This window comes from Epinephelus fuscoguttatus, linkage group LG6 (assembly GCF_011397635.1).
Source record: "Epinephelus fuscoguttatus linkage group LG6, E.fuscoguttatus.final_Chr_v1".
NCBI classification, from domain to species: Eukaryota; Metazoa; Chordata; class Actinopteri; order Perciformes; family Serranidae; genus Epinephelus; species Epinephelus fuscoguttatus.
Window position 1 is genome coordinate 14,521,403 of NC_064757.1, and position 25,018 is coordinate 14,546,420.

Genomic DNA, 25,018 nt, shown 5'->3' on the forward strand with positions numbered 1-25,018 from the left:
AACAGCTGTGCAATGGAATTCATTCCAAAGCAACAGCTCTACCTTTATGTAGTGCATTATGTTCATTCATTCAGTTTCTGTTGATTCTGTATGAAAAAAGGCACTCATTCAACTCCACAGTCAGTTGGGAGGCTTTGTGGTATGATTGAATTGGATTTTACTGAATGGTGTTCCTGACATTTTGTCCACCTTAGAGAAAAGGAAATAAGTGGCAAATTGTTAATTTAGCCACTGCTGCAAGTGCTTGGATTTAATTTAGAATAACACAGCTATTTAATAATATAAGACAGCTGGTTATTTAACTTGTAAAATCACGAGCTGACAAGTGGTTATTTTTGTAAGATGCTGACTCTGTAATACTCTAGTGTGAATAAATGGAAATTTGCTAATTAGCAAATGTATTATTTTACTGGCTTTTGCCTACCACCACCCTGTAGTGATTGCGCTGTTATTATAGTTACACAATGATGCATTTAATGTAAAGCTCTTGAAATAGTTTTTATCACTGCCAACATAGTAATCATAGATAATTGTAGCATGGTTTTTGAGCCACCCTTAAAGGGTCAGTTTGATATTTTTCAACCAGACCTTTTTTTTTGCCTTTTGTATCTAACAGACTACTGGGAACAACAATTTTTGAAATTGGTCAAGTATAAAGCAAGAGCCATGCAGCCGGCTGCTGTGAAGGAAGTTGTAATGTAACTATTTGGGGGATGATTTTGCCACTGACAGGTTCAGATTATGACTCTAAGTGTCTGACAACAATATGTGAAGGTTCCCTACAGAGATGGACCTTTTTGGTAAGAAGTAAGATCCTTTTTTTTTTTATCACTAAGCCCACCAGACTCCATTTAAATACAGTAAGATTATCTTCTTAAAACACACTTCATAAAAAGTCGACAGAAACAAAATAAAACTCTTAAAAACCATCTTGGTTTGTCTTTCCACTGCTGCAACAATCACAAACTCTGGATGGTTAAGATAAACCCTTAATTGAAGTTAGAGGTAAAAATATGCCCGAGCTTTGATTATTTATTTGGAGTCTGGTGGCTTTGGCGATAGCAATTGAAGGGCTGTTTCTGGTTAAACAAAAAGGATTTTACTCTCTTACAAAAAGGTCTGTCTTTGTAGAGATCCTTAGAATACCAATCTGAGCCTGTCAGTGGCAGAAACAAACACTTTTAGTGGACATAAACTGACATTGCACACATGGCTTGAGTTGTTACGTTGCAGCCTGTTTCATTAAAAAAAAATTGTTGTTCCCATCAGTCACAACTTAGCCTTTAAAGGTACCCTGTGGAATTTTTGACCGCAGTAACAATGTTTTGATGAGTGGGACCCCATTTTGTTTGGATCTCAAGCACACAAGCCAATGATTGACGTGATACACATTCCTGCTAATATTTTCTCATTATAACACTGACCATCACGTGGTGGGAATACAGGAGCACAATACATGAAAGAAGCAGACCTCAAGTTAGCTAAGATGGATGTAAACAATGCAGATTTCAAATGTATACATAAAAAAATAGATTGCAGAGGTTTTATGAGGAAGGAAAGGCATTCAGAACGTTGTTAGGCCTCAAGGATACACACAATGCATTATGATGACTGACTGTTAATGGACTTTTGTTTATCTACAAGAGAACTCCACAGGGTACCTTTAATTTCTCCATGCAGTAAACACCCAGGCAGGACACCTACTAACTTAAGCAGTTCCAAAACAAAAAAATAACAGCTTGTTATAGAGAAAATGAAAGAGTAAATATATAGCCATTAATTTATCCACTTTCTGTGCTGACATTCTCACCACTGTCATAAATTGAACACTATATCTGACCATTTTCTGACACTGAACAAAGAGACTCGGAGAATTCTGGCTCATTAAACTTTAAGATGGCAGGAGGCAATAGGCACACCAGGACACCTGAAAGGGTAACCTCTTTCATACGGGAGCAGAATGACCACTCTGATATCTACAAATAAAAACCTGAACCTTCCAGTATTCCTAAAAAAACTAAAAATCAATTTAGAGCAGTGTGAAAACCAAATCTAAAAATGCATCTGATTAAAACATTACCAGCCTGGTTTGACCCAAAGAAGTGTAGTACGGCTGCACTCTCAAACTCAGTGTCTTTGCTCCTTGTTTGTTCTGTCTGCACAGGTGAAGTCTGAGTATGCCCAGCTCAAAGAGACCCTTGGTGCTGTGACGCAGGAGAGAGATTTAGCCCTGTGGGAGAGGAACCAGCTCCAAGGCAAACTGGAGAACCTAGAGCAGGTGCTCAAGGTGAGGACGCCAGCTCCAAGGGCAGACTTGACCGCAGAATCTCTCAGTACTGTGTGCATTTCTAGTTCAAGTAGTCCGTCTATCCCGGGATCCTAATTCAGGTGTTTTTATGGAGCCTAACCCTTTGCCAGTACCCCTTTTCCTACCTGTGCTACACTGCCTCCATCTGGTTATCTTCCGCTATACTGTCTAATGTCCCTGACATGTCTGTTGCCTTCCAGTGTCGTGTTGGGAGGTCTGACCAGGAGCTGTGAAAGAGTAGAAGCTTGGAGCAGTCTGCCCCCCCCCTTCCCTCCTTTCCTTTCCTATTTCACCCTTTCATGTTGTCCTACCTTCCCTGACCTCTCCCTCCCCACCTTCCCTGTCCCTTCTCCCCCTGCTAGATTTATAAGGTATCACTGCTACGTCCATCTGTTAGGGAGCAGTCCTGTTCAATCCCATTCTGAATGCTTTCTGTCCACCTCAGTGGCTGTGCTTATCTCTCCCTTTATCCGTGGGCTGCTTACCAGACATACGAATGGTCACCTGGCTATACGACCACAGCACTGTGGAATGTGATTTTTGCATGAGGCAGGACAAAGAGTTTGGCTTTATGATGACGGGAGGGGGAGGAAGAGGAGTTACAGAGACTGGGTCACCTTTCATGATGATAATGTCACCCACACGTTTGATGACATTACCTATCTTAGACCTCAATTTTTACTGGCATGAAAATGTCATTTGCTTCTCTCACCTGACAGTGTCGCAAGTATTCACATATAGTGGGAGCAGTGGTGTGACTGGATGACACGGGCATATTGTGCTATGAAGAGCCTAGCATTCAGTCCCTTGTATTGTATGGCTTCTTTTGTTGTTATGGATGACCACAGACAAGTGAGCACGCTACGGAGTTTGCTCACCCTTTTCATGTAACGTAAAACCCTGTATTGATCACGCAAAGACAACATCGCTGAGGACAGCTTTTCAAACAGTCCACCAGACTTCTAACCGTAACCAGACTTCTAACAGGTATTGTGTTACCTAAAGGGGGCAGCAAACCTGACTGTGGATTGATGTTAGTTTTTTGTTCACACAGCAAAGCATCTCTAGTCCTCATCCATTAGCACCTTTGTGCAAAAATTTGATCTGATCTCTCCCGCAGATCATTCGACATAAACTGTTCCCACATGGCATTTGCTGTGGCATAGTTTATGTCTTGTTTTTAAGGGTTTTAAAGGTCAGTACACTTGTTAACCAGCCTCTGTATGTGTGATGTGTGTGCACATGTAACACCTGTGTTGTCTCTGAGTGTGGAGTCGAAGACTGGAGATGCATTTTGTGTTGGCTCAGTGCCATTGGATTTTAGTTCCACTAACAGCAGCCCTCTTTATGCTCCCCACCCCCGACCCCCTCCACAATCCTCCCTCCTGGCTCTCCACCCCTGCACCCTCTGCGGACAGCATATGCGCGAGGCTGCGGAGCGGAGGCAGCAACTAGAGTTGGAGCATGAGCAGGCCTTGGCTGTACTCAATGCAAAGCAGCAGGAGATTGAAGTTCTTCAGAAGGTAAGGGAGCTCAGGTTATATAACACTTTCAGCACCAGAGGTTCAGGCTTTCTTGTTTGCTCAGCCTGCACCTGTGTCATAAGTCAAAGAGAATTTGTTGAGCGCTTGCACAGTCCAACAAAAGTCAACTCACCTTTGCAGGGCAAAGACAGATGCTCTCTATAGGCTATAACACTCATCATTTCCATCACTGGCACTACTGAAGCTCTCTCCTCTCAGCCCCATCCTTCAGCTGTCTGTCACTCTCCAAACCCTGGGTGCTCACCATTTCAGGAGCACTCCTCTTGTTTGTTACAAGCTAGCAAATCAAACATTCAAAACTCAGAGTAGATATGACACTTTTTAGAGTCTTGCTTAAGCAAAAATTGCTGGCCCAGGCCATTTGATGGTCGGGCTTCCTCCTCTGTGCACTGGAGCTGACTGTAATGTCAAAGCAGGCCTAGCAATGGCTGAGATTGCTGATAGTGTGAACGTGATAGGAATTGTCACCAATGCCTTCTCTAGAAACTGTGTGTGTATCCTCAGTGTTGCTGTTGCTGCAGTGTTGCTCTAACTTCACAGTCAGCCTTTCACAGGCAGAGTTCTCAGCTTTTTTCTCTCATTAACAGAAGCTCATTACTGCCTTATCTTCCTTCAGACACTGGCTGCTCTCTGCATTCTCCCAAATTAATTGCCTGCAAAGTAGATTTATGAAATTGCAAAGTCCACAGATGCTCTTATATTCATGTGGAACACTTGTTTTTCTCAACAGATGTTTCTAGTTCCCATAAGAAAAATAGCATGTATTGTGCTATGTTTCTATACAGCTCAGTGCTTCTATAGTACCCAAACCTTATTCCTCCTGAATGCACCAGCATCCCTCATTTATTATAGATGGAACATCTTTTAAAAATTTGTTTACAATGATGCTTGTTTGCACAGAGCGTTAGTCAAAGCCATTTTTCTCAAACATAACTTACTCATCCATTTAAGCACACACCCTGGCAACACATTCATTGTTTGAATGACCATCTACAGTAGATAATCATTAAAGATATTCCGTTACTATTCTTTCCTTCTACCCTAAAACCTCCTTTTATCCACTGTAAAATACTGTGTATACAAATTGCTGACATTTTGCTAACAGATAACAAAACACTATTTATTAGAAATCAGTTGTTCTTAAAAGTTCTCAAACAGTAGTTGCCAGTGGCCGCACAGGGCCACTTGCTGTGTAGACTGTTGTTTAAGAGCAGGGGAGAAGAATTGATTTCCAAGAAAACCACTCTTTCATCCAGATGTGAAACTACTTTAAAGTTTTTTAATGAATTACATGCTCATGGATCAGTGCATAGCCTTGGTTACTCACCAATACCCAGTCCAGCATTTTAGGCACTATCAGAACAACTCTAGTAATCATAAAATCAACAGAAAATGTAGCAACCAATCTGTTTTTTGGAGTCAAGATTTCAGGGATTGCAGTGTCAGGACAGTTTACGTAAATGAGGGTCTCAGACTCCAATTACCAAGGGGCCAGTGGCCAGGTGCCTTCCTAATGGGGGCACTTGAACACCCTGTGTTACTGGAGAATGACAGCTTTCTGTGTTGGAACAAGTTGCATTAAAACTCCTTGGAAACAAATTGTCCATTTACCTTGAAACTGTCTGTGCTTCACATCAGTGTTTCTGTTAGGTTGAGAAAGAGCCATTAGGATGTGTGGTGTGCTGTGAAGAGTCCTGTTGGTCATTGCTAAAGTGCTGCTGCAACTATACTGCACAACATGTTGATTGTTTGCTGATTTATGAGTCAGACTCTGTCTTGGCTGGCACTTGTAACTTCTTGAAGTCTCAGCTGGTTGCATGGTAACTACTAAGGGCAATAATTGTTTTTATACTAGTGGATTAAACACATGAGATAAAGTGTGTAAATATTTAGAGTTGCTGGTTGGTAGGCAGGTGAGTTATTTTGTCACTTACAGTCTTTGTGCTTAGCTCCAGTAACTAAACAAGTGCTGACAGTAGCTTCATGTTAACAGACAGACATGAAAGAGGTATCAGTCTACTCAGCAAGAAAATGAATAATTGTATTATTCATATGTTGATTTCAGCTATTCCTTTAAATGCTAATTAAGAGGCAGTTTCAGCACCATAGCTGGTGTTCTAACAGATGTTATAGCTGGAGGAGGAGCTTGCTTGAAGATGGAATGATTTCAACCATTTCTATTTTGGGGAAAAATGAAATGCGAAACACTTATTTGTGGGCCAGATGTAAATTCTTGTATGGCCCGATCTGGCCCCAGGCTGGTAGTTTGAGACCTCTGGTTTAGATGCTCTCAGGCAGGTCTTCACAGGTAAGTGTGGTAAACTGACAAATGCATAAATGCTTCCTTGATTCTGTTAACTTTCTTGCATGTACATAATTGTTATATGTTGCATAACTCGCGCTTTGACCATTAAATAACCTTAAAGAAACATAAAATATAAAAGGTGAAAATGGTGCAAGAAAAGCCACAATATCTTGATATCTCTTTAAAGTAGAAATAGACAAGTTTTTTGCTTTAACTTGACTGTGATAGCAGTGCTAATACTAATACCACTTGGAAATCCTAGGGGGGAGGAAAGTTGTCTGTTTCCACTTTAAGTCCAAATTGCTCAGATCAAGGCTCTGTTGGAAAATATTAATGTGAGGTAAAGAGAGAAACTGCTGATAAGCTTCATCGTTGCCTCCCATACTGCTGACGGAGATAGTGGCTTTCTTTCCAACCATTTTCACCCTGAGCACCAATGAATCAAAAGGTGTTTGTCTGTGAACACCCTTTCATTGGTGTTTTAAACTGAAACTTAACTGCAACATAAATGACAGTGAACTGAAACGCTGCACCCTGTATTTCCCAGGCTCAGGTTGAGGCAAAAAAGGAACATGAAGGCGCTGTCCATCTGTTAGAGGTGAGCGTCTGGACTCTGGGGGTGGGTTGACTGTGTGTGTTTATGTGGTTGCTGCTTGGGGATAAGGGACTAGTCAGCCCTGGGGCAGATCTGTGTTTGCCTAGAGCCATTTCCTGCTCTTTTGACCTCACTACCCAAACCTTTATGCTTTTTTTTTTTTTTTAAGTTCTTATTTTTTTAAGATATGAATCCTAGGCTAAGTTTATAGATTTCTTTTGAAAATACTGTTAAACTGACATGTGAGTGACAGATTTAAACTCAACAGAGATGTGTAAATAGCCGTTTTCAGAAAGGTGAATAAATCGTAAACAACAAAATGTCATTATCTATTATTTCATCTCTCTATTAGCATTGTAATGAGGTGATGCGTATGTGTGAGTTTCAAAGCAGATTTCAAGAGTGTTGTGCTTTCAAGATGCGTATGAGTGATCACATGTGTAATTGTGCTTTATTTCTTTCCTACATCTCTTTTTACTGAATGGGTGTGTGTTTATGCTTATACAGAACCACTTGGACAGCATGCAGGTATTTCAGAATTGTTTTTATTTATTTATTAGATCTTTTTTTTCCACTTTTCCCAGTATAGTCAATAATACAGTATCCCCATGTTTACTTTGGCCAAGGGGGAGTGGTGATGTAACACCACATTACAAACAAAATTATTCATCATAGTCTAAGTTTAATATTGATCATAAACATGATGAATATAGAAGTGCTCAAAAGGTAAAAGGTAACAGAAAGCATACATCAGTACAGAACTAATCTGATGTGTGATCTTTGCTTTTTGGTTTTCAGAAATATTCAGGGCTGCCTCTTTTCTTTACTACCCGCTCAGCTCTGTTTCACATTTCCCATCAAAGCAAACTCGCAAGCGGAGAGCTTTTTGAAAGTCTGGAACATGACTGACAGCATAAACTGGAGGTCTTTCTGACTTGATCATAAAGAAAAATTCAGCGGCGCTCGCTTAACAATTGATGAAAAGATTCAGAATATGGAGCGACTTCAATTAAAGAGGAATGCCTGGGGCCGCAGTGACCGACCTCAATCCCACATAATCAAAGCCCAGCAACACATTGAGGTGTGCAAATTTAACTTTATAAGACCAAACGCGTGTTTAAAGTGTGTGTTTAGATGTGAACAAATAGAAATATCAAACTGCAATAAATGAATGCAGATTAACTATTTGATTGGTAAAATAAATGTTAGTAAAAAGTCTGGATGTCCTTTTGTATTCCAGATATTTTAAATTAAAAGCTTTCATCTAGAGCACATAAACATTAGTCATTACATCTGTAATATTGATGCATACAGTAGATAGTAGCTTTCTGAGTGTATAAGAGTGTATTGTTTTAAAAAGGATCACATCACCAAGCAATGACTGTGATCCTTTTTCGTTGTAGCATTGCATGTCTGTTAGTCAGCATGTGTTTTTAAACCTGTCTACTTTCCATACAGCTGAGAACTGTATGATGCTATTAAAACTAATACCTCTTAATTTACTAATTCTATTTCAAACATGCAGGACTTCCTTCGTTGTGTGTCTGCTAACAGCATGTTATATCTAGCAACAACATGTGTGCATGGAATGGACTCAGTGTTTTAACAGAAGAGCATAGGCAGCACTGTACAGTAGTAGCAGGGGGTGTTGCTGTGTGTTGGGCAGTGCTAAAAAATTCCACGGTAGCTTCAGTGTCCTCCAGAACATCTCCGGTTCAGATTGTTGTCAGTTTGAGATTGAGAAGTGATTTTTGATGATTGATCATTTAACTTGAAAAATGAAGCTATAGCACCTGGAATTTCCTTTATACCTGCCCAAACAGTGATGTTCAGTTTGTCAGTGTTAGTTGGTACAATTAAGTTTTCTGCTCTTAAAGTATAGGGCTGGTGATATTTTCTATATTTGTTATTGCAAACAAATCCCAGGAAAAGACCACTACCTACAACATTTACTAACTTCCCTATTCTGTCTGTGACTTTCAGCTCTGAGTGCATTTATTCTCAATAAAAAATTCTGGTAAAGAAAAATCAGTGATTTCTTTCAAAACACGGGATACATGTTAGAAATACCTGTAGTACTGAATCATGGAGTTAGACTGTCAGAGTGTTTTTCACCATTTCTGTGTCCAGGATGTTTGGGTGGGCCTGAAATCATGGCTCGATGACGCACTGGAACCATTCATTCATTTTTTTATAACAGCTTCTCCTGTTAGGGGTCGCACGGGGCTGGAGTCCATCCCAGCTGACATTGGGCAAGAGGTGGCGTACACCCTGGACAGGTCGTCAGACTGTCACAGGGCTGACACATAGAGACAGACAACCATTAACGCTCACATTCACACCTACAGGCAATTTAGAGTCACCAGTTAGCCTAACCTGTATGTCTTTGGATTGTGGGAGGAAGGGGGAGTACACGGACAAAACCCACACTGACATGGGGAGAACATGCAAACTCCGCACATAGAGGGGCTCATAACCCCCACCCTGGGTTCAAATCAGGGACCCTCTTGCTGTGAGGGGACAATGCTAACCACTGCACCACCGTGCCCCCCTAGAGCCATCCTTAAAATAACTCTTCCCCGCTATATACAGACTGTGTTATTACTAAAGTTAGAGCGCATATCATCAGTGTCATGTTGTCAGCCCCCTGTGTGTGAGCTGTGAGTTTTCTACGTCCCACAAGCTCTCTTAGCTCGTTTAGTCCAGTAAATATATGAATAAACATCTCTCTTAAATGCCACGAGTTTGTCCTTTGGTTCAGGGTGTGTGTACTGTCTACAGACTGGGTGTGCTACTGTGTTAGTTGCTAACGAGAGTCCATCACTTTGCAGTGGCTCGTTCTTCAGCTCAGTGACTTCAGTGGATAAGCCAACAGTATCTATTTTTTCACAGTTTTGAAACCTAATTTTTTAATTATCAAATTTGGCTTGGTGGTTAGTAGCACATTTGTCTGTGGTGTGAGAAACTCAGGACACACATTTATTTTTGTTTTACCTGGACTTTGAAATCAGTTATAATATATTGTCACACATATACATTTCCAACTGTAAAACCCCCCAAAGCAAAACAACACAAAAAAACAACTGGAGAAATTCCCCAAACCAGCTGGGCACTGTAGTTTCTAGCAATCGTTACTCAAACACAAGTAAATAGCGCATTTACTGGGGACTATTTTCAGCTGCAGATTAATACACATTTGGTGTTTGGTGTGATGTACAGTGCAGTATGTGGGTTTGACTTCAAATAAACCACATTGCCCATGTTCACCATAATAAAGGAACATGTTACCCAGTGCAACAGTGAGTCTCACTGATGTGTTTTTAACAGTAAACAATGAAGCTCTGTGGCCCAGAAGAATATCAGGCTTTGGCTACACAGACAGAACTTTTGTTAGTAAGACAAAATTATTGTTGGTTTGGTCTTTTCAAGGGATACCTTGACAATAACAAAAAAAAAGAAAAAGAAAATATCATCAGTCTCATCCTCTAAGACTCTGTGCAGTTTGGGTATGCATACTGCCTTGACACAAGAGGCTTTTCTATTTTCAGTACTGTTAGCACTAACTGTAGTTGTGCATGTGATTTGTATACCGTCAGTAACAGCTGAAGTCATTTCAAGAGGTTTTTCTCTGTAATGACCAGTCCACGATATAAGTCCTTATGTAAATCTTATCCATGTTCTATTTGTGTGTAGACAGTAGACGTATTGCGTCGTATACGTACCTACTGTACTGTATGTTTTTCTGTGTGCAGAACGGTCATTCCTGCATCCTGTGATTTCCTTATTTTTCTTCTGTTGTTTTCTTTTGTTTCCCATCCTGTCTCTCCCTGCCACTGTCTGTCTGTCCTTCTTTCTGTCTTTCTCTCTCGCTGTCTCCCACTCCTCTCTCGATGACTCTCCTCCCTCACCGCCATCAGGCCAAAGTCCGCGAGCTGGAGGAAAAATGCCGGTCTCAGAGTGAGCAGTTCAACCTCCTGTCAAAAGAGCTGGAGAAGTTCCGGCTCCAGGCTGGGAAGTTTGATATCCTCAGCACTGAACCCTTAACTTTATGTGAATCTCCTGGGTCGCCCAACAAATCCCTCTCACAGCTCCTCAATGGACTGGCTGCCCCCATAGGAAAAGGTAAGTCTATCATCTTATTGATGCTGTGATGAAGTTATTTCATGTGTTAGTATTGAAGCATAAGTATTTTGCTTAAAAAAAAAAAAAAATTATAATATATATATATATATGTGTGTGTGTGTGTGTGTGTGTGTGTGTGTGTGTGTGTGTGTGTGTATTGATTTGCTGTCATATTTTCAAGTAGCTGAAACTCATCTACATCTCAAGTTAATAAATAAGAGGCCACCAAATTAACTTAGCACATTAAAATGCTGTGCAATCAAATAAATGTGTCATTTCTCTCATGTGAGAGCTGCTGGCAGTAAGTCCACACTGCACATATTGGAAGAGGAGTCAGTTCCCTCACAATGAGATGGAAAAAATGACAGCCAAAATTAGAAGTTGAGTGGCTTCTGACTTAATCCGCAGTAAACACAAACTGTTAATGAATTAATCAATCAATCACAGTGAGAAATAGCCTGGAGCTGGCAAAACTTGTTCTCGGTTTGTTTTTGACTCGTTTTTGTGAATACACAAACGTTTCACTAATTACAACTCTTGCAATCAAGTTTTACCTTATTTATTTATTGATTGATTTATTTTACACATTATTAGAAACAGAAGAGTACAGTACCTTGAGATATCAAGCTAAATGACACCTGCTGTAATACAAGGTTAAAGTTTTAAAGGGACGGTTAACCCCAAAATCAAAGATGCGCATTTTTCATCTTACCTCTGATGTGTAGATTACTGTGGTATGAGCTGCAGAGTGTTGGTGATATCGGCCGTAGAGTTGTCTTCTCTCCAATATAATGAAACTAGATGGCATGTGAAAAACTCAACAGCAATGTCTCTTTTCAGAAATCATGCCCTGAAACCTGTACTATGAAGCCAGTTCAACTTACCCAGGATATCTTCTTGTTATCTGGTTTGACTAATCCTAACATTGGCTGTCTGGATAACCACTACAACAAAGCTGATTATCAACCAGTTCAGTCAACTCTTAGTTTTGCTATCCAGCCACGAGTGTGTTCATGTAAGAAAGGTGAGGTTGTTAATTATGAGCGACATCATCAGAACCATGAATGAAGTAGGCTGCTTCATATGACATGATGAAACAGTAGCAAAAGTGTTTAATCGATGAGACAGAAACATGTCAGTGACGCTGGATGTAAATGACAATCTGTAATCTCAAAACAGGAAATCTAAAAACATTGAAAACACTCCATAAATGGACCGTCATCCGAGACTTAAATTGCAATCAGGTATCACTGAGCTATGGGCATATGTGACATTAGTATAGGGGATTTCTTGCTGTTTAGTTAGTTGGTGATAATACTTCTCTGCATATGTCACATAAAACACTTTAAAATGATGCCAGACTGTTTCTGCTGCTGAAGTAAAGAGTGAAGAAGTAGTTAATGCCTGATGAGGTTTATCTGACTGAAATGTGGCATTTATAATAACAGGAGCCAGTTAACAGTGTGTGGATTATTTTATTAATAAAACATAATCTTTTTTTCCTAGTTCTCATCATGTAGGTGTCTCATGTTATTTTGAGCTGCAGTGATGGAATCAGAGTGTAAAAGTAGCAGCACTGTCACTATGGACTAAAATAAACTTTGCATAATTCCAAATCCTGCTAAAATCATGTGTTTAGTGTGTAAACGATCTCTCCATTTGTTAGAAGCTCTGTTTTAAAACCTTACCTTTCACTCCGGACTTTCGTCCATGGATACTTTTCTCTTCAGTGATCTGATTAGTCAGAGGTCGGGCCGTTGACAGCCTGTGATCTGATACTCTGAAGTTTACCTGCTCTGGAGCAGGTTAGCTGTTCAGCATAAGTTGCTGAGGTGATTTATCCCAGTAAAAAGAGAACCAGCTTGGTAGTACTGAAGACCTAGAGTTAACCCTGAAGCTACTTTGCTAACTTCAAATCCTGCTTTGTTGCACAGGCCTCTGGTTACTCAAGATAATTAACAGACCTTGTTGAGAGCAGTTTTATGCAGGAACTATTTTCTTTCTACCAAACTACACCTGCCAACTGTATCACCACTCAGAAGGAAGTATGCATCTACTGCTAGCTCACCAAGCACCTCTGAGCTAGCTAACATTACAGCTCAGCCAAGGAGGACGGCATTAAAATTTACATCTCGGGCTGTCGTGAGCCTCTCGTCCGTGAGTAGATGCACCCTTCCCTCTGCATGGTGATATGTTTGGCTGATATGAAACTTCTCACAATAACTGTGTGTGGATTTCCTTTTAGTAACCACGTCATGATTTCTGGAAAGAGACATCCCTGTTGGGTTTTTTAAAAATGTATCTGTCTGGCACTTTGATCAACACAAGCCAGGTGCCATCTTGTTCCATTATATTTGATAGAAGGCAGAAATCTCTACATCTGATATCTCCAACACATCAAAACAATCTAGAGTGATAAAAAGCACTGCTGGTAAGATGAAAAATGTGTACTTTTGATTTTGTGGTGAACTGTCCTTTTAAGTTTCTGTTGTGTTTTCTGTATCTCTCTGCCTGTCTCTCTCTGTTTTGATCACAAGTTTGATATTAGTTCTGTTATATTTTGATGTGAAAATCTAATGAGAGAAGTTCTGTTTGTTCCACAGGCAATGAGGCTCCAACAAGCAGATCTTTGATATCTGAGTTCATTCGACCCCTCCAGATCAGTGGAGACAAGCCCGAGCTCCTCTCTGTCAAGCCAACATTCCTCACTCGCGGTCGAGTCAGCAGCCCAGCGCGGGCTTTCCTCTCTGAGGTGTGTGATAGTGTCTAATTGTGTCCCATATGGCTTTCGCTTTGTTGCACATTACTCCATTTACACTTTCCATGACATGCACAAGGCAAGACTATTTAAACATCCGAAATGACGACGTGTGACAGCAACAGAGAGGAATCCCAAAGTACTGCTTCATCCGCCCTTTTTACCCAAATTAAATCCTGTTGTGGAGTGTCACCTAAACAGCATTTAGTGAGCTCAACTCAACAGTGTTAGATATGTTACTTTGCCTTTGTTAGTTTTTAGAAGAAACAGCAGTTTGTCACAATTGTGGGAAAAAATTGCTTCTTCATTTTAATCTAAGTAATGTGTTTGGGCTGAACAAGAGAAAATCCACGCAGCAGGTGTGCAGGGGGCCTCCTGGTTTCACACAATTTAAGACTGATCAAAATGTTTTTAGTGCACAGGAGGTGAAATGTTTAAACAAAAGACATATTGTGCATGTTGTTTTTTTTTTTTCCAATTTTGTGGAAGACATTCAGCGAATCACAGAGCACAGACATGGGGATATACAGGCCCAGTATTTTTGGTTTTACAGTGTCATACTCAAACATATAACTATATAACTCAAATTAGTTTATTTGCTTCTTCATTCTAACTTACGAAGTTTGCCACTCTATTTTTCTGAGTATGATATGAAAGGTGAAAACACAAATAGATCTCCATGCTGAAAATAGGGTTGTTATTATTGTCTTTTTGTTGGGTTTCCTAGATGGACAAAGAGCTCAGCTCAACTACCAGGTCCAAACCAAGGTTCACGGGGAAAGTTCGTCTGTGTATTGCTCGGTACAGGTACGTAGACATTACACAAAATTACTTATTCACCTATTCACCACTAAACAGAAAAAATACACAACCTGAAATTTGTAATCAAGTCAGTGTGGGATGAGACACTGATTGTTTCTAACAAGTTTGTTAAAGTCCTTATTGTGCTTTAATTTTGAAATATTTTTACGTGGTTTCAATGCATTTTCAGAGTAAATGTTAACAGGAGCTTTGTGCTAACATAACACAAACCCTCAAACAGCTGAACATCCTAAGAGAGGGTGATAATTAACAGGAGAGGTGGCCAACAGTCTTTTACACACCTCTTTACAGTCAACAGAACTGGCTGCACAGTGTGGACAAGTCATGGACAAATCTTACTGAGACTATTTGCTTTCTCTCACAGAGCTTTAGGCTGAAGATGATTCAGTGTTTCTATCTCTAAAGAAAATTACCTGTCAGCACAAAAAATAATTGGAATCCTCAGAGCACAAATATGTGAAACAGGGCCACAGCTTTCAACCCACACTTTTCTCAGCACTCTCATATTTGTAAAAAAACAGAATAAAAAATAAAAAATAAAAACAAACTTCATATTTTCAAAGAAGCTCTCAGCAAGACATTATCCCTTGACATACATATTAGAGGATTGGAGTGGTTGACATGGTACACAGTTAGTATTGAAGGTGTGTAGATATAACACCTCTGCAGATGAATTGCACATTTTATGTTTTTCACTGTAGTTACAATCCTTATGATGGGCCTAATGAGCATCCTGAGGCAGAGCTCCCCCTGGTGGCAGGGAAGTACCTCTACGTTTACGGGACGATGGATGAGGATGGCTTTTACGAAGGTCTGACCTGCCTTGGTTTTGTTCAGTCTTTTCTATTTAATATCACCACAATACCAACTATCTGCTTTTTGTTTCTCAGGAGAGCTGCTGGATGGACAGCGGGGACTCGTCCCGTCCAATTTTGTGGATTTTGTCCAAGATGAGGAGACACCCTCTGTCCAGCACAGGGACACAGTGGCTAAAGAACCTGGCTACCTCAACCACAGTAGCCTGGGGCCTCAGAGACTGAAAGTGGGCACAGGAACGGGAACGGGCATAAGCAGCCTGCTGTCTGACAGTAAACTAGACTGTCTAAGCACCAGCAGCTTGGGCATGGACCTCCTGGGATCCTCCAGCAACGGGACAGGAACCTTGGATGTCAGCATTGACGAGGTCGGTGAAGACATTGTGCCTTATCCCCGCCGCATCAACCTGATTAAACAACTGGCCAAGAGCGTGATTATTGGCTGGGATCCACCTGTGGTCCCACCAGGCTGGGGCTCCATCAGTGGCTACAATGTCTTGGTGGATAAGGAGTTACGCATGAGTGTCCCCTACGGGGGCAGGACAAAGTCCCTTCTTGAAAAGCTCAATCTGGCCACCAACACCTACCGAATCTCAGTGCAGAGCATCACTGACCGGGGCCCATCGGACGAGCTCCGGTGCACTCTGCTCGTGGGAAAGGATGTGGTGGTGGCACCTTACTACCTGCGGGTGGACAGCATCACGCAGGTCTCTGCTGAGCTCTCTTGGATGCCCAGCAACAGCAACTACAGTCACACCATCTTCCTCAATGGTGCAGAGTACGATATGGTCAAGGCGGGGGGCTACAAGTACAAGTTCTTCAACCTGAAGCCCATGACAGTTTACAAGGTGAAGGTTGTGGCGCAGCCACATCAGGTGCCTTGGCAGCTTCCGATGGATCAGAGAGAGAAGAGGGAAATCTCTGTGGAGTTCTGCACTCAGCCTGCAGGTCAGCCTCCCAAACATTACTCACATCTGTTCAGTAAAGCACACTCATGCAGGGACTTTTTTCCATGTGATGTATGGTTGTATAGTCACGGCTAGACTGGGATATTTTTAGCCACATGGCTCCAGGGATGGCAACGAAGCTGTGTTGGTTGGTTGGTCAGTCGCTCTGTCCACTGCTTTCGTCCAGACTAAAATTTTACCATTGGTACAGGTATCCATGGTGCCCAGAGAATGTATCCCAATAACTCAGGAGATCCCTTGACTTTTTCTCTGGCAACACAGATTTGTGGTGAATTGTGAACTATCTGAACAATTGGATGGATTGACTTGAAATCTGGTACAAACATGTATATCCCCCTCACAATGAATTCTAATAAGCTGTGTTCTTGGTGATCTTCTGAGTTTTTACCATCATAAGGCCAAATTTTTAATTTGTGTCACCTTAGTTTATGACCAATCCCCTTCGGCCTCAGTTGTACTTTTTGTTTAGTGCTAATTAGCAAATGTTAGCATGCAATATGGAGAAAGTGATTATACATTATACCTGCTTAAAATCAGCACGTTAGCAATTAGCTGTGGCAATTAGCTCAAGGCAGTGTCCAACTTAGGTAAACTCACACAGAGTCTGAAGTGTGGCTTTTAACTCTTTGTCTTGTTAAACTGCTGAAATTGATTTTAGCTGAAACTGACTTTTATTTTTAGTTGTGCTAGAATTTAACCCAAACGTGCATTAGGTAATGTTTGGCTGTTTGGAAGCAGTATAAACTCATTGAGGTTAACTTATGGCAAATAGTTACTTATGTACACATCCAGCAGACACATTACCATTCTTTTGGATGCATGTTTTTTGGCCATCTGGCAAATGTTAATCCAACATTCCTTTCGAGATTCTTTTATCTCTTGTCAATACCTGAGAAAAATATCTGTCTCTTTAGCAGCAAAATGCTCCACTGTGTTTATAAGCCAGTCTTTATCTGCTGTTTGGTGCTGGGAAAGTAGGTTCAGTGGGTTTATCAGAGCTTTTTCACTGAAAACACAATTGCTGGTTGTGGCTGGAAACAAGTTTGACGAGAGAGCTCAGACTGAATCAAAGTGTTCGTTTTGTTAGTGTCTGCAAATGGAGTTAGTTTGTAGGTTTTGTGTAAAAAGCGTATTCATGATGAAGGGCCAACGTTGCTCTCATGTCCCCCTCCAATCTGATTGCCGTTCTTGTCTCATATTCTGTTTCAAAGTCATCTGATATTTCACAATGAAAGCCATCTGATAATTTACATTCAACACAGCAATCTATTTATTTACTCTGCCACACGCTTCAAGCCCAATACATTTACAAACCTGACAAACATCTCAGCCATTTTCATTTTTCCCCAGCCACTTTTAGATTGCCCTCAAGGATTTGTGTGTGTGTGTGTGTGTGTGTGTGTTTGTGTGTGTGTACTGCTGTGATAAGACACATGCATGGTAGGAAAAAAAGAAAAGTGCAATGAGAAAACACTGAAGATGCATTTGCAGAGTGGAGCTTTACCACTGGAAACACTGTCTCTGGGAGCCAAATTAGTGTAAATAGAGAGCGCAGATCTTTGGGATTTCCTCTCCCATGAGGCACAGTGATGCTTTGCTGTTGCCAGCGCTGACTTGGGTCTCACAGCCTGACTGTCTAGCTACAGGAAATCTTTTAAAGTGAGAATTTAACAAGAGGTATTGTCTCCACAGCCAGCTACATTCATGGCTCTGTTGTGTGTAACTCTAAAGGGACAGTGTAGTTAGCCAGTTGTGGGTGCAGATAAAATATGGTTCAGACATGTCATATTGTTGCTTTGTATATGACTACATTTCCAGATGGGATTGTGATTATTAAACCTTTACTTGACATAGAAAAGAGAACAAAACTCCCAGTGACTCATTTACATGCACAAAATATTCCACTTTCTGCTCTTATTCTGAGACAGTATTCATACATATTTATGTCATATGTTTACAAGACTAATGAAAATGAATATTTCACTAATGATCACATTTACATGCAGCTGTGCATGCTTCTAAGAAGAAGAATGCTTCTGAAACTCAAATAATACTGGTATATCCTATATGTCTTATTTGATAAATGCAGCATTCGGAAAAAGGCCAAATTCAAAATGTTCAAATGGAATATGCTGTCTATATGACCCATATCAAATTCAGAATACTGTTATATTCAGAATGGAATATTATTGTGTGTGTAAACAGAGTCACTGTTAAGGCACTGGGATAAGATGGAGGCCATTTAGGCAAGTGGGACATAAACACAGAGATTATGAAGTCAAGCACTGAATGGAATAAAGGCTGAAAGGGAGTGAATGCAGAAAAAGACACAGAGGTAGAGGGAGAGAAAGAGGGGGAGGACAAAGAGGCGCTGAAGTTTAAATTGACATTTCCCGTTGGCAGCTGACGAGCTAACATGCTGAGAGTTCATTAAATGATCTATCTATTGAACATGTTAATTAGAGGCGTCTGAAATAGTGTCAGTATCGGTGGCGGACAACCATTGTCAATAAGGAGGGCAGTGTCTAGAGGCACTATATCAGGCTTTCACACTTAGCATGTGTTCTTCAAACAAACAACTTCATCAGTGCTTAGTGAAAGCACATTTTTATTAATATTAGTCACACAGAGCAGCCTCCAATTCCCTGCCTGGAAATTGGGGTCTGCTGTTTGTGTCCAGTATTAATGAAAGTGGCTCCACTGAAATATTCATTTACACTCATTTGAGTCCTCAGAGGAGCTTGTTGTTTATGACAGGCGTAGTTTAGAAATGACAAGAGGAAATGAAATCTCCAAACAACCACTGCTGCTGTTCTAAGACTGCGCGTGTTGTCTGCTGACAGTCAGCGTAGAAATGTGATTAAGATTGTGTTGATGGAGATTCTCGGACACACAAACAGCTGCATGTTGCAGCTCCAAGATACTGCTGACTGCATCTGCTCGCTCTCTCTCTCACTGTGTGACTGCAGGGGAGCAGCAGCACCGCACAGATGGGTATGTTGTTTAGTATGCAGGCAGCACTGACAGATTGTGGAAATAGCAAACTGTGTTTTTTTTTTTAATGCTCCATAGAATATTGTCAGCGAGAATCTGGCAACAGGATATCACTGTACATACATTTATGGCTGCATGTTGACAAACGTGGCTTTTTCAACCAATGTAACGCCTGTGCCCGATGCGCATATGAATGAATCTCAGGATACACATCATGAACCTGCACAGAGATGAGCATAAATACAACAAAATTATCCTACAAATTACAATATTTGAATATAATAAATTTGACATTCAGCTGTCAGTGGCTCAATGTTTCACAGCACACACCAGCTGGCCGTTTCAGGGAAATTGAAAATGCTTTTAGGATAATTTAGAATTTAGTATACATTGTGTTTTTAATACAATTCTTGGTAATCCCACGAGGGTAGGCTGTATATAGTACTGTGCATGTGAGACATATAGACTGGGAACAGCCTTGTTTCATACCACTGTGAAATGGTTATTGAATAGCACAGTGGAAAGTCCATAGCACCGAGGTCAGCACATTATTTTTTTTGATCAAATAGGCAGAAATGATTTAGCTGCTGTTGAGCTGTCTTTTTTTTCTCTCCTTATCCAGTGTGTGTGTTGTGCTCCCCAGGGCCCCCTCTCCCTCCCCAGGAGGTGCAGGTCCAGTGTGGTCAGACGCCGGGGGTCCTGCAGGTCAGATGGAAGCCGCCGCCTCTGTCGTCTTCAGGAACCTCCAACGGTGCCAGTGTGATTGGCTACGCCGTGTGCACAAAGGGACAAAAGGTACCAAATGTCAGAACAAGTCTTTTTTTTTTCAGTCTTACAGTATAGTTCTTAGAAAAGGTAGCCTTTGCCTTCCTCAGTGGTGACTTCTATGAGTAGTGCTCTATTGCCATCTCCTGGAGAAATGATATAATGCTGATATCCAGCCTTGGCATGGGACGATATTAAAATTTCATGTTATAATTATACTGGCCAAAATAATTGCAGTATTATTCTGATAATCATGAAAATATGCTTGAAAGTCTTAAATGGCACTAAAACATACTGGAATCACTTTGTCGTACATTTTGTAAAGAAACAAATAGTTTGTTGCATCACAGAGAGGACACACATCTTTTTTAGTGAACATCCTTCATAGTGAAAAACAATAAACAATCTTAAAAAGGCAGGCTTTTTTTTTTTTTTTTTTTTACTATTTAAAATGGCATCATCTTCTTCGTTTTGGAGGTTGTTGTGTATGCAGCCTGTTTTTGGTTGCCCAGCACCTAGTTTAGGTGCTGCCGGACATGATATTCATGATTATCTCGATAATAAAATTTCACCATGATGAAGTTACTGCGAGTGGTTTCTATCCTGATCCACAATAAAATCATATATCGTCCAATCACTAATCCATCCCCCAGAGATGAGCATCACTAAAGCTGTAACTTTGAGAAAGAAAGTCTAACTGGCTCCATGGTAGTGGTTCAGTGTTACATCCCTTTGGCACAGTGAGCTTATGTTGTTATTGAGTGTGTGTGTGTGTGTGTGTGTGTGTGTGTGCAACCATGATAGTATCCAGTTTAATCTTAAACCAGCTGAATTTTTCCAGCAGGCTAAGTGCTTTAGTTTAAGTTTAAACATGCTCACCTGGTCCGTGTACATTTACAAATCTGTGTGTTATGATATATTTTCAAGGATTTTTATTTTTTAATACTCAGCCAACAGCTATGAGCGCTAGAAATGCATATAGTTTGTATGATGGTATGGTTACAGAGTGAGTACTTTTGTATGCTGACATTCTGAAATGCCCTTTGGTAAGGACTCTCTGGTTCCTTTGTGAATACAGATAGCAGAGGTCTTATACCCCACAGCAGACTATGTGACCGTGGAGTTAAACAGGATTCAGTGTCTGGAGGCCAGGGAAGTCATTGTAAGGACGTTATCAACACAAGGAGAGTCCCAGGACTCGCCTGTGGCCGTCATCCCGCACAATCTGTTGGGCTCTCCACGCCTCTCCCACAGAACCACTGCGCCTCCCCACCCTATGTCCCACCCGCAGCCCCACCCGGTACACTCACAAACCCATCCTCCTTACCCGTCGACGTACCCCCCCAATCATCCACAGCCCCAGGTGCAGCCTCTGCCTAGAGCCCAGCCCCACACACTGCCCCACGCACAGCCGCATTCGCAGCCCATCTGCCAACCCCCTCCTCATTTCCAGCGCCACCCCATGCCCAAGTCCAAACCGTTAGCAAGTGCCAGAGAGCCAGAAACCAAAGAGCATGAGGTGGGACTACGGACAGCCCAGCCGTGGGAGCGATCCCCCTCTCCGCTGCCTCCCATGCGTGGACCCAACTTGGAGCCGCCGCACTTTCAGCCACGGCGATCGCCCTCTCCTCAGAGGATCCTGCCACAGCCTCAGGGAGTCCCCATCCCCAACACTATCGCCAAGGCCATGGCCAGGGAAGCTGCCCAGAGAGTGTTTGCCGAGGGCAACCGGGTACGTGGTGATTCAGTTATATCAATCGTCACAATATTATATTATAACTGTAGTGATCTCTGATTTTTCATAATGTAAATCTGATTTTTCATGATGCAAACAGGAATATCTATCAGATGAAAAGGTGATTTTACTTGTGTCTAAAAACCAGCCTGCTCTTAAAGCTATAAAGTATTGATTTCAAGACAGAACTGTTGGTCTCTTATGATTAATGATTATGAACCTACATTAGCAAAAAGGTGAACATTTAAATACCTCACTGTATTTTTTCGTTTTGTTGGAGAAAAAAACTGGTAGTAGGTATGTCACACTTAATTATTTGGATGTTTTTTTTTTCAGTATAAATGTCAAACATTTCTCTTATAAGGTTGAGAAAAGGAATATCTTTAGTGAGCGAGGCAACGCCTTGCATCCACTCAACTCTGATGAGGAGGAGGACGGCTACGACTCTCCTCATGCGAGGAGAAGAGGAGCCTCGGTGGATGAATTCCTCAGGGGCTCAGAGTTGGGCAGACAGGTACTTTACAGAAAACACAACAAGCTGTGCTCAGACAATCAGAAAATGTGAATCATGTGTCTGGGAAGAGGGAGAAATCTGTACCTACATATGGGCAAAGTCCAATTGAATGAAATCAAATCAGATCCAAACATATTAATTTAGGCCCTTCTTATTGAGTATTTCTGCATCTGTTTTCCTTCAAGTTTATACTTGTATTTCCCAGAATCTTGTATACATATTTTTTTGAATAAATACTTCTAAGGGAAAGAGGACAAGTGTTAAAAAATCCAGTTGTAAACTGAAAATTTACTTTGGCAAAACATTTGCATAATTTTAGTGCACATCGTGTAGCTATACAAGAGTTTTCAACCCCCACACACACAGCTATATGAACACCACTTCCAGGTTTGGATTGGAAAATAACCAATAGCTGTAGACTTGTTTAAATTTATCAGTATTGAAAGCTAAAGGAATCTGGCAAGCCAACTGGAGTTTATAGCTGTCTGAATCTTTAGGTGACATCTTTGGTATTTTGACGCCGGGTCTACACGGGTCTTGTCTGCGCCCATGTTAACCAATTAGGCTGTTCACACTGGACACGGTGCTGAGCTCCCTGGCCAGCTCACTATCTGCAGAGATAGTTTCAGCTTCCAGTCTATTTTCCCTGTGGACCATGACTCAGTCTAGCCAGAAAATGTATCAAAAATCTGTTATTAATTATATAAAGGATATATATCATGTAAATGATCTGATCCTGCCCCTCTTCCTGCTGTTCTCTCAGTTTCATTTCCCCGATTTTATGCCCATGATGAAATTTGAAACTCTAGAAATAGCTCAGTATCACCGCTGTTTGTGATTGTGTTTTTTAAATTATGTAGGCGTACTTATTCCACATATTTATCACTTGTGTCTAAACAGGGCGAGAGAGATGAGCAGACGCATATGCACACACAATCAGACAGACAGACTGACAGAGCTCTATGTGTGATTAGAAAAGAGCAGAGGAGCAAAAGAGATTGCTGACTGTCACAGGCAAATGGGCTTCTGGTGTGAACAGCTAAGCTACTGCTCACACAACAATTGACATATCGTGCTGCCTCCAGAGAGAACCTGCTGTGAGTCTCTAGCTTCGACACTTTCCTTTGCCTCTTTGGTAATGGTGACTATTGCCACCTTATCCAGCACCAAAGATGTCGTCAAATAAAATAATATAAAACTTTAAACTGGCTGATCTCTACCTAATTCACTCACTTTCATCTTTCTCTCTCTCGTTTCCCTCAGCACCATCACCACCACTACAGCCACAGCGAGGAGTACCACACAGAGAGTAGCCGGGGCTCTGACCTGTCCGACATAATGGAGGAGGACGAGGAAGATCTTTACTCTGAGATGCAACTGGAGGAGGGCCGCAGACGCAGCATCAACTCTCACAACACTCTTAAGGTACATACTGCACACCTTCAATCTGTAGTGGCCAGGGGGAAGACAGAGGACGGAGGGGGGGACTGGGGTTTAGGGAGGGAGGGTCCTGCCACCTTCAGAGGTACCTGCTCTCTCTCACAGGCTCCACAACCAGGCCCGTCGTGGCTTTGCCTGGCTGAGCTCCCCTGCCTTGTGTTAGCTGAGTCAGCCTCCCCACCCCAGCCTGCTCCTACACCCCCGCCCCTACAGCACCGCTTTAGTCAATCAGGGCTGAGCTCATGGGAATGGCCGTGTAAACATTACTGTAGCGCATGCTAGAGGGGAAGGCTGCAAACTGAAGGCGTAATGTTTCATTATGGTTTGCATTGCATTTTGATGCTCTTTACACTGCACCAAAGGAGTGTTAGAAGTGTTCAAGTCAATTGTTATACTGAAGTGCAAATATTAATACTGTGCTGTATCTGAGGGTCATGGCATATCAGGTGCATATGGGAATCTCATTTAAGTGAGTACTTAAATGGAAATATTCACGTTTGTTTATGTCCGTCATGTCGTAATGTTTGATTTTTCTACTGTCGATGTAAATGTTAACATTGTTGGTACATGATCCTGTCTTCATTTGGTGTGTCAGTGGGGACATGTGGATGTACAGCCAATCTGCCGTCATGATAAAAAAAAAACATGTTATGAGAGTGAGGGTTAAACTGTAGTGGCTGTAGTGAAGTTAATATAAAATCTTCACAAATTTGGTCAGGTTGTCCCTGTATTTGTTCAGTTAAATGTGTACGGTAATGTGATGTTCATGAGGGGTAGTCATTAGTGTATCAAATACACCAATGCTGCATCTCCTTTTTGCCATCGCCATCTATTTGTAAATCTCTGTTGCATATCATCCATCACCCTTTTATTTCTGTAAAAACATTATTTTAAAATATGTATAGTAATGAAATAAGCATTTGATTTAGACATTGTTAAGAGTATAGTGTTAGAGTATATAAGTGTTAAATTTGCTTCTGCTGTTGTTTTCTGTGAGCACACTGAAGGAAGTTCTGTATGTTTCACTACATTTGAAATTGTTGGTAAAAAAGTGTCCTGATACAGTATGTCCTCAGCAGCTGATTGTTCCACTCACTCAGCTTCATGGTGTTAATTTTCTTATTCTTTTAAGATTTATTGATTAATTTTACCCACACTGATGTTTTCATTTATCCCTCACCCGTGGCACCAACTCAGCCTGTCACTTACTTTTCGTTTGGATATTTCTAATTTCTCACGAGTGAAATTCCCTCTTCCACATTCAACCTCTGTGCCCACACTCAGTTTATCAGTTATCACTCCACATTTGAGCCTTTGAGATTCCTGTTCAGAG

General features: G+C 41.2%; 1 protein-coding gene across 3 annotated transcripts in view; it reads left to right on the top strand.

Annotated features, from left to right (window-relative positions):
* The window catches only part of rimbp2b (RIMS binding protein 2b), a 108,147-nt gene that overhangs the window by 68,937 nt on the left and 14,192 nt on the right, over window positions 1–25,018 (top strand). Inside the window, exons 8-20 of one of the 3 annotated variants that reach the window (XM_049579071.1) lie at window positions 2,165–2,287; window positions 3,727–3,831; window positions 6,705–6,755; window positions 7,260–7,280; window positions 10,670–10,874; window positions 13,478–13,626; window positions 14,360–14,439; window positions 15,156–15,265; window positions 15,345–16,217; window positions 19,875–20,026; window positions 21,075–21,728; window positions 22,096–22,245; window positions 23,509–23,670. In XM_049579071.1, the coding sequence (XP_049435028.1) occupies window positions 2,165–2,287; window positions 3,727–3,831; window positions 6,705–6,755; window positions 7,260–7,280; window positions 10,670–10,874; window positions 13,478–13,626; window positions 14,360–14,439; window positions 15,156–15,265; window positions 15,345–16,217; window positions 19,875–20,026; window positions 21,075–21,728; window positions 22,096–22,245; window positions 23,509–23,670 (2,835 nt within the window). Of the gene's footprint in view, window positions 1–2,164; window positions 2,288–2,572; window positions 2,680–3,726; window positions 3,832–6,704; window positions 6,756–7,259; window positions 7,281–7,670; window positions 7,834–10,669; window positions 10,875–13,477; window positions 13,627–14,359; window positions 14,440–15,155; window positions 15,266–15,344; window positions 16,218–19,874; window positions 20,027–21,074; window positions 21,729–22,095; window positions 22,246–23,508; window positions 23,671–25,018 lie in introns of those variants that run through there. The other 2 variants (XM_049579072.1, XM_049579074.1) reach the window with 2 other exon arrangements.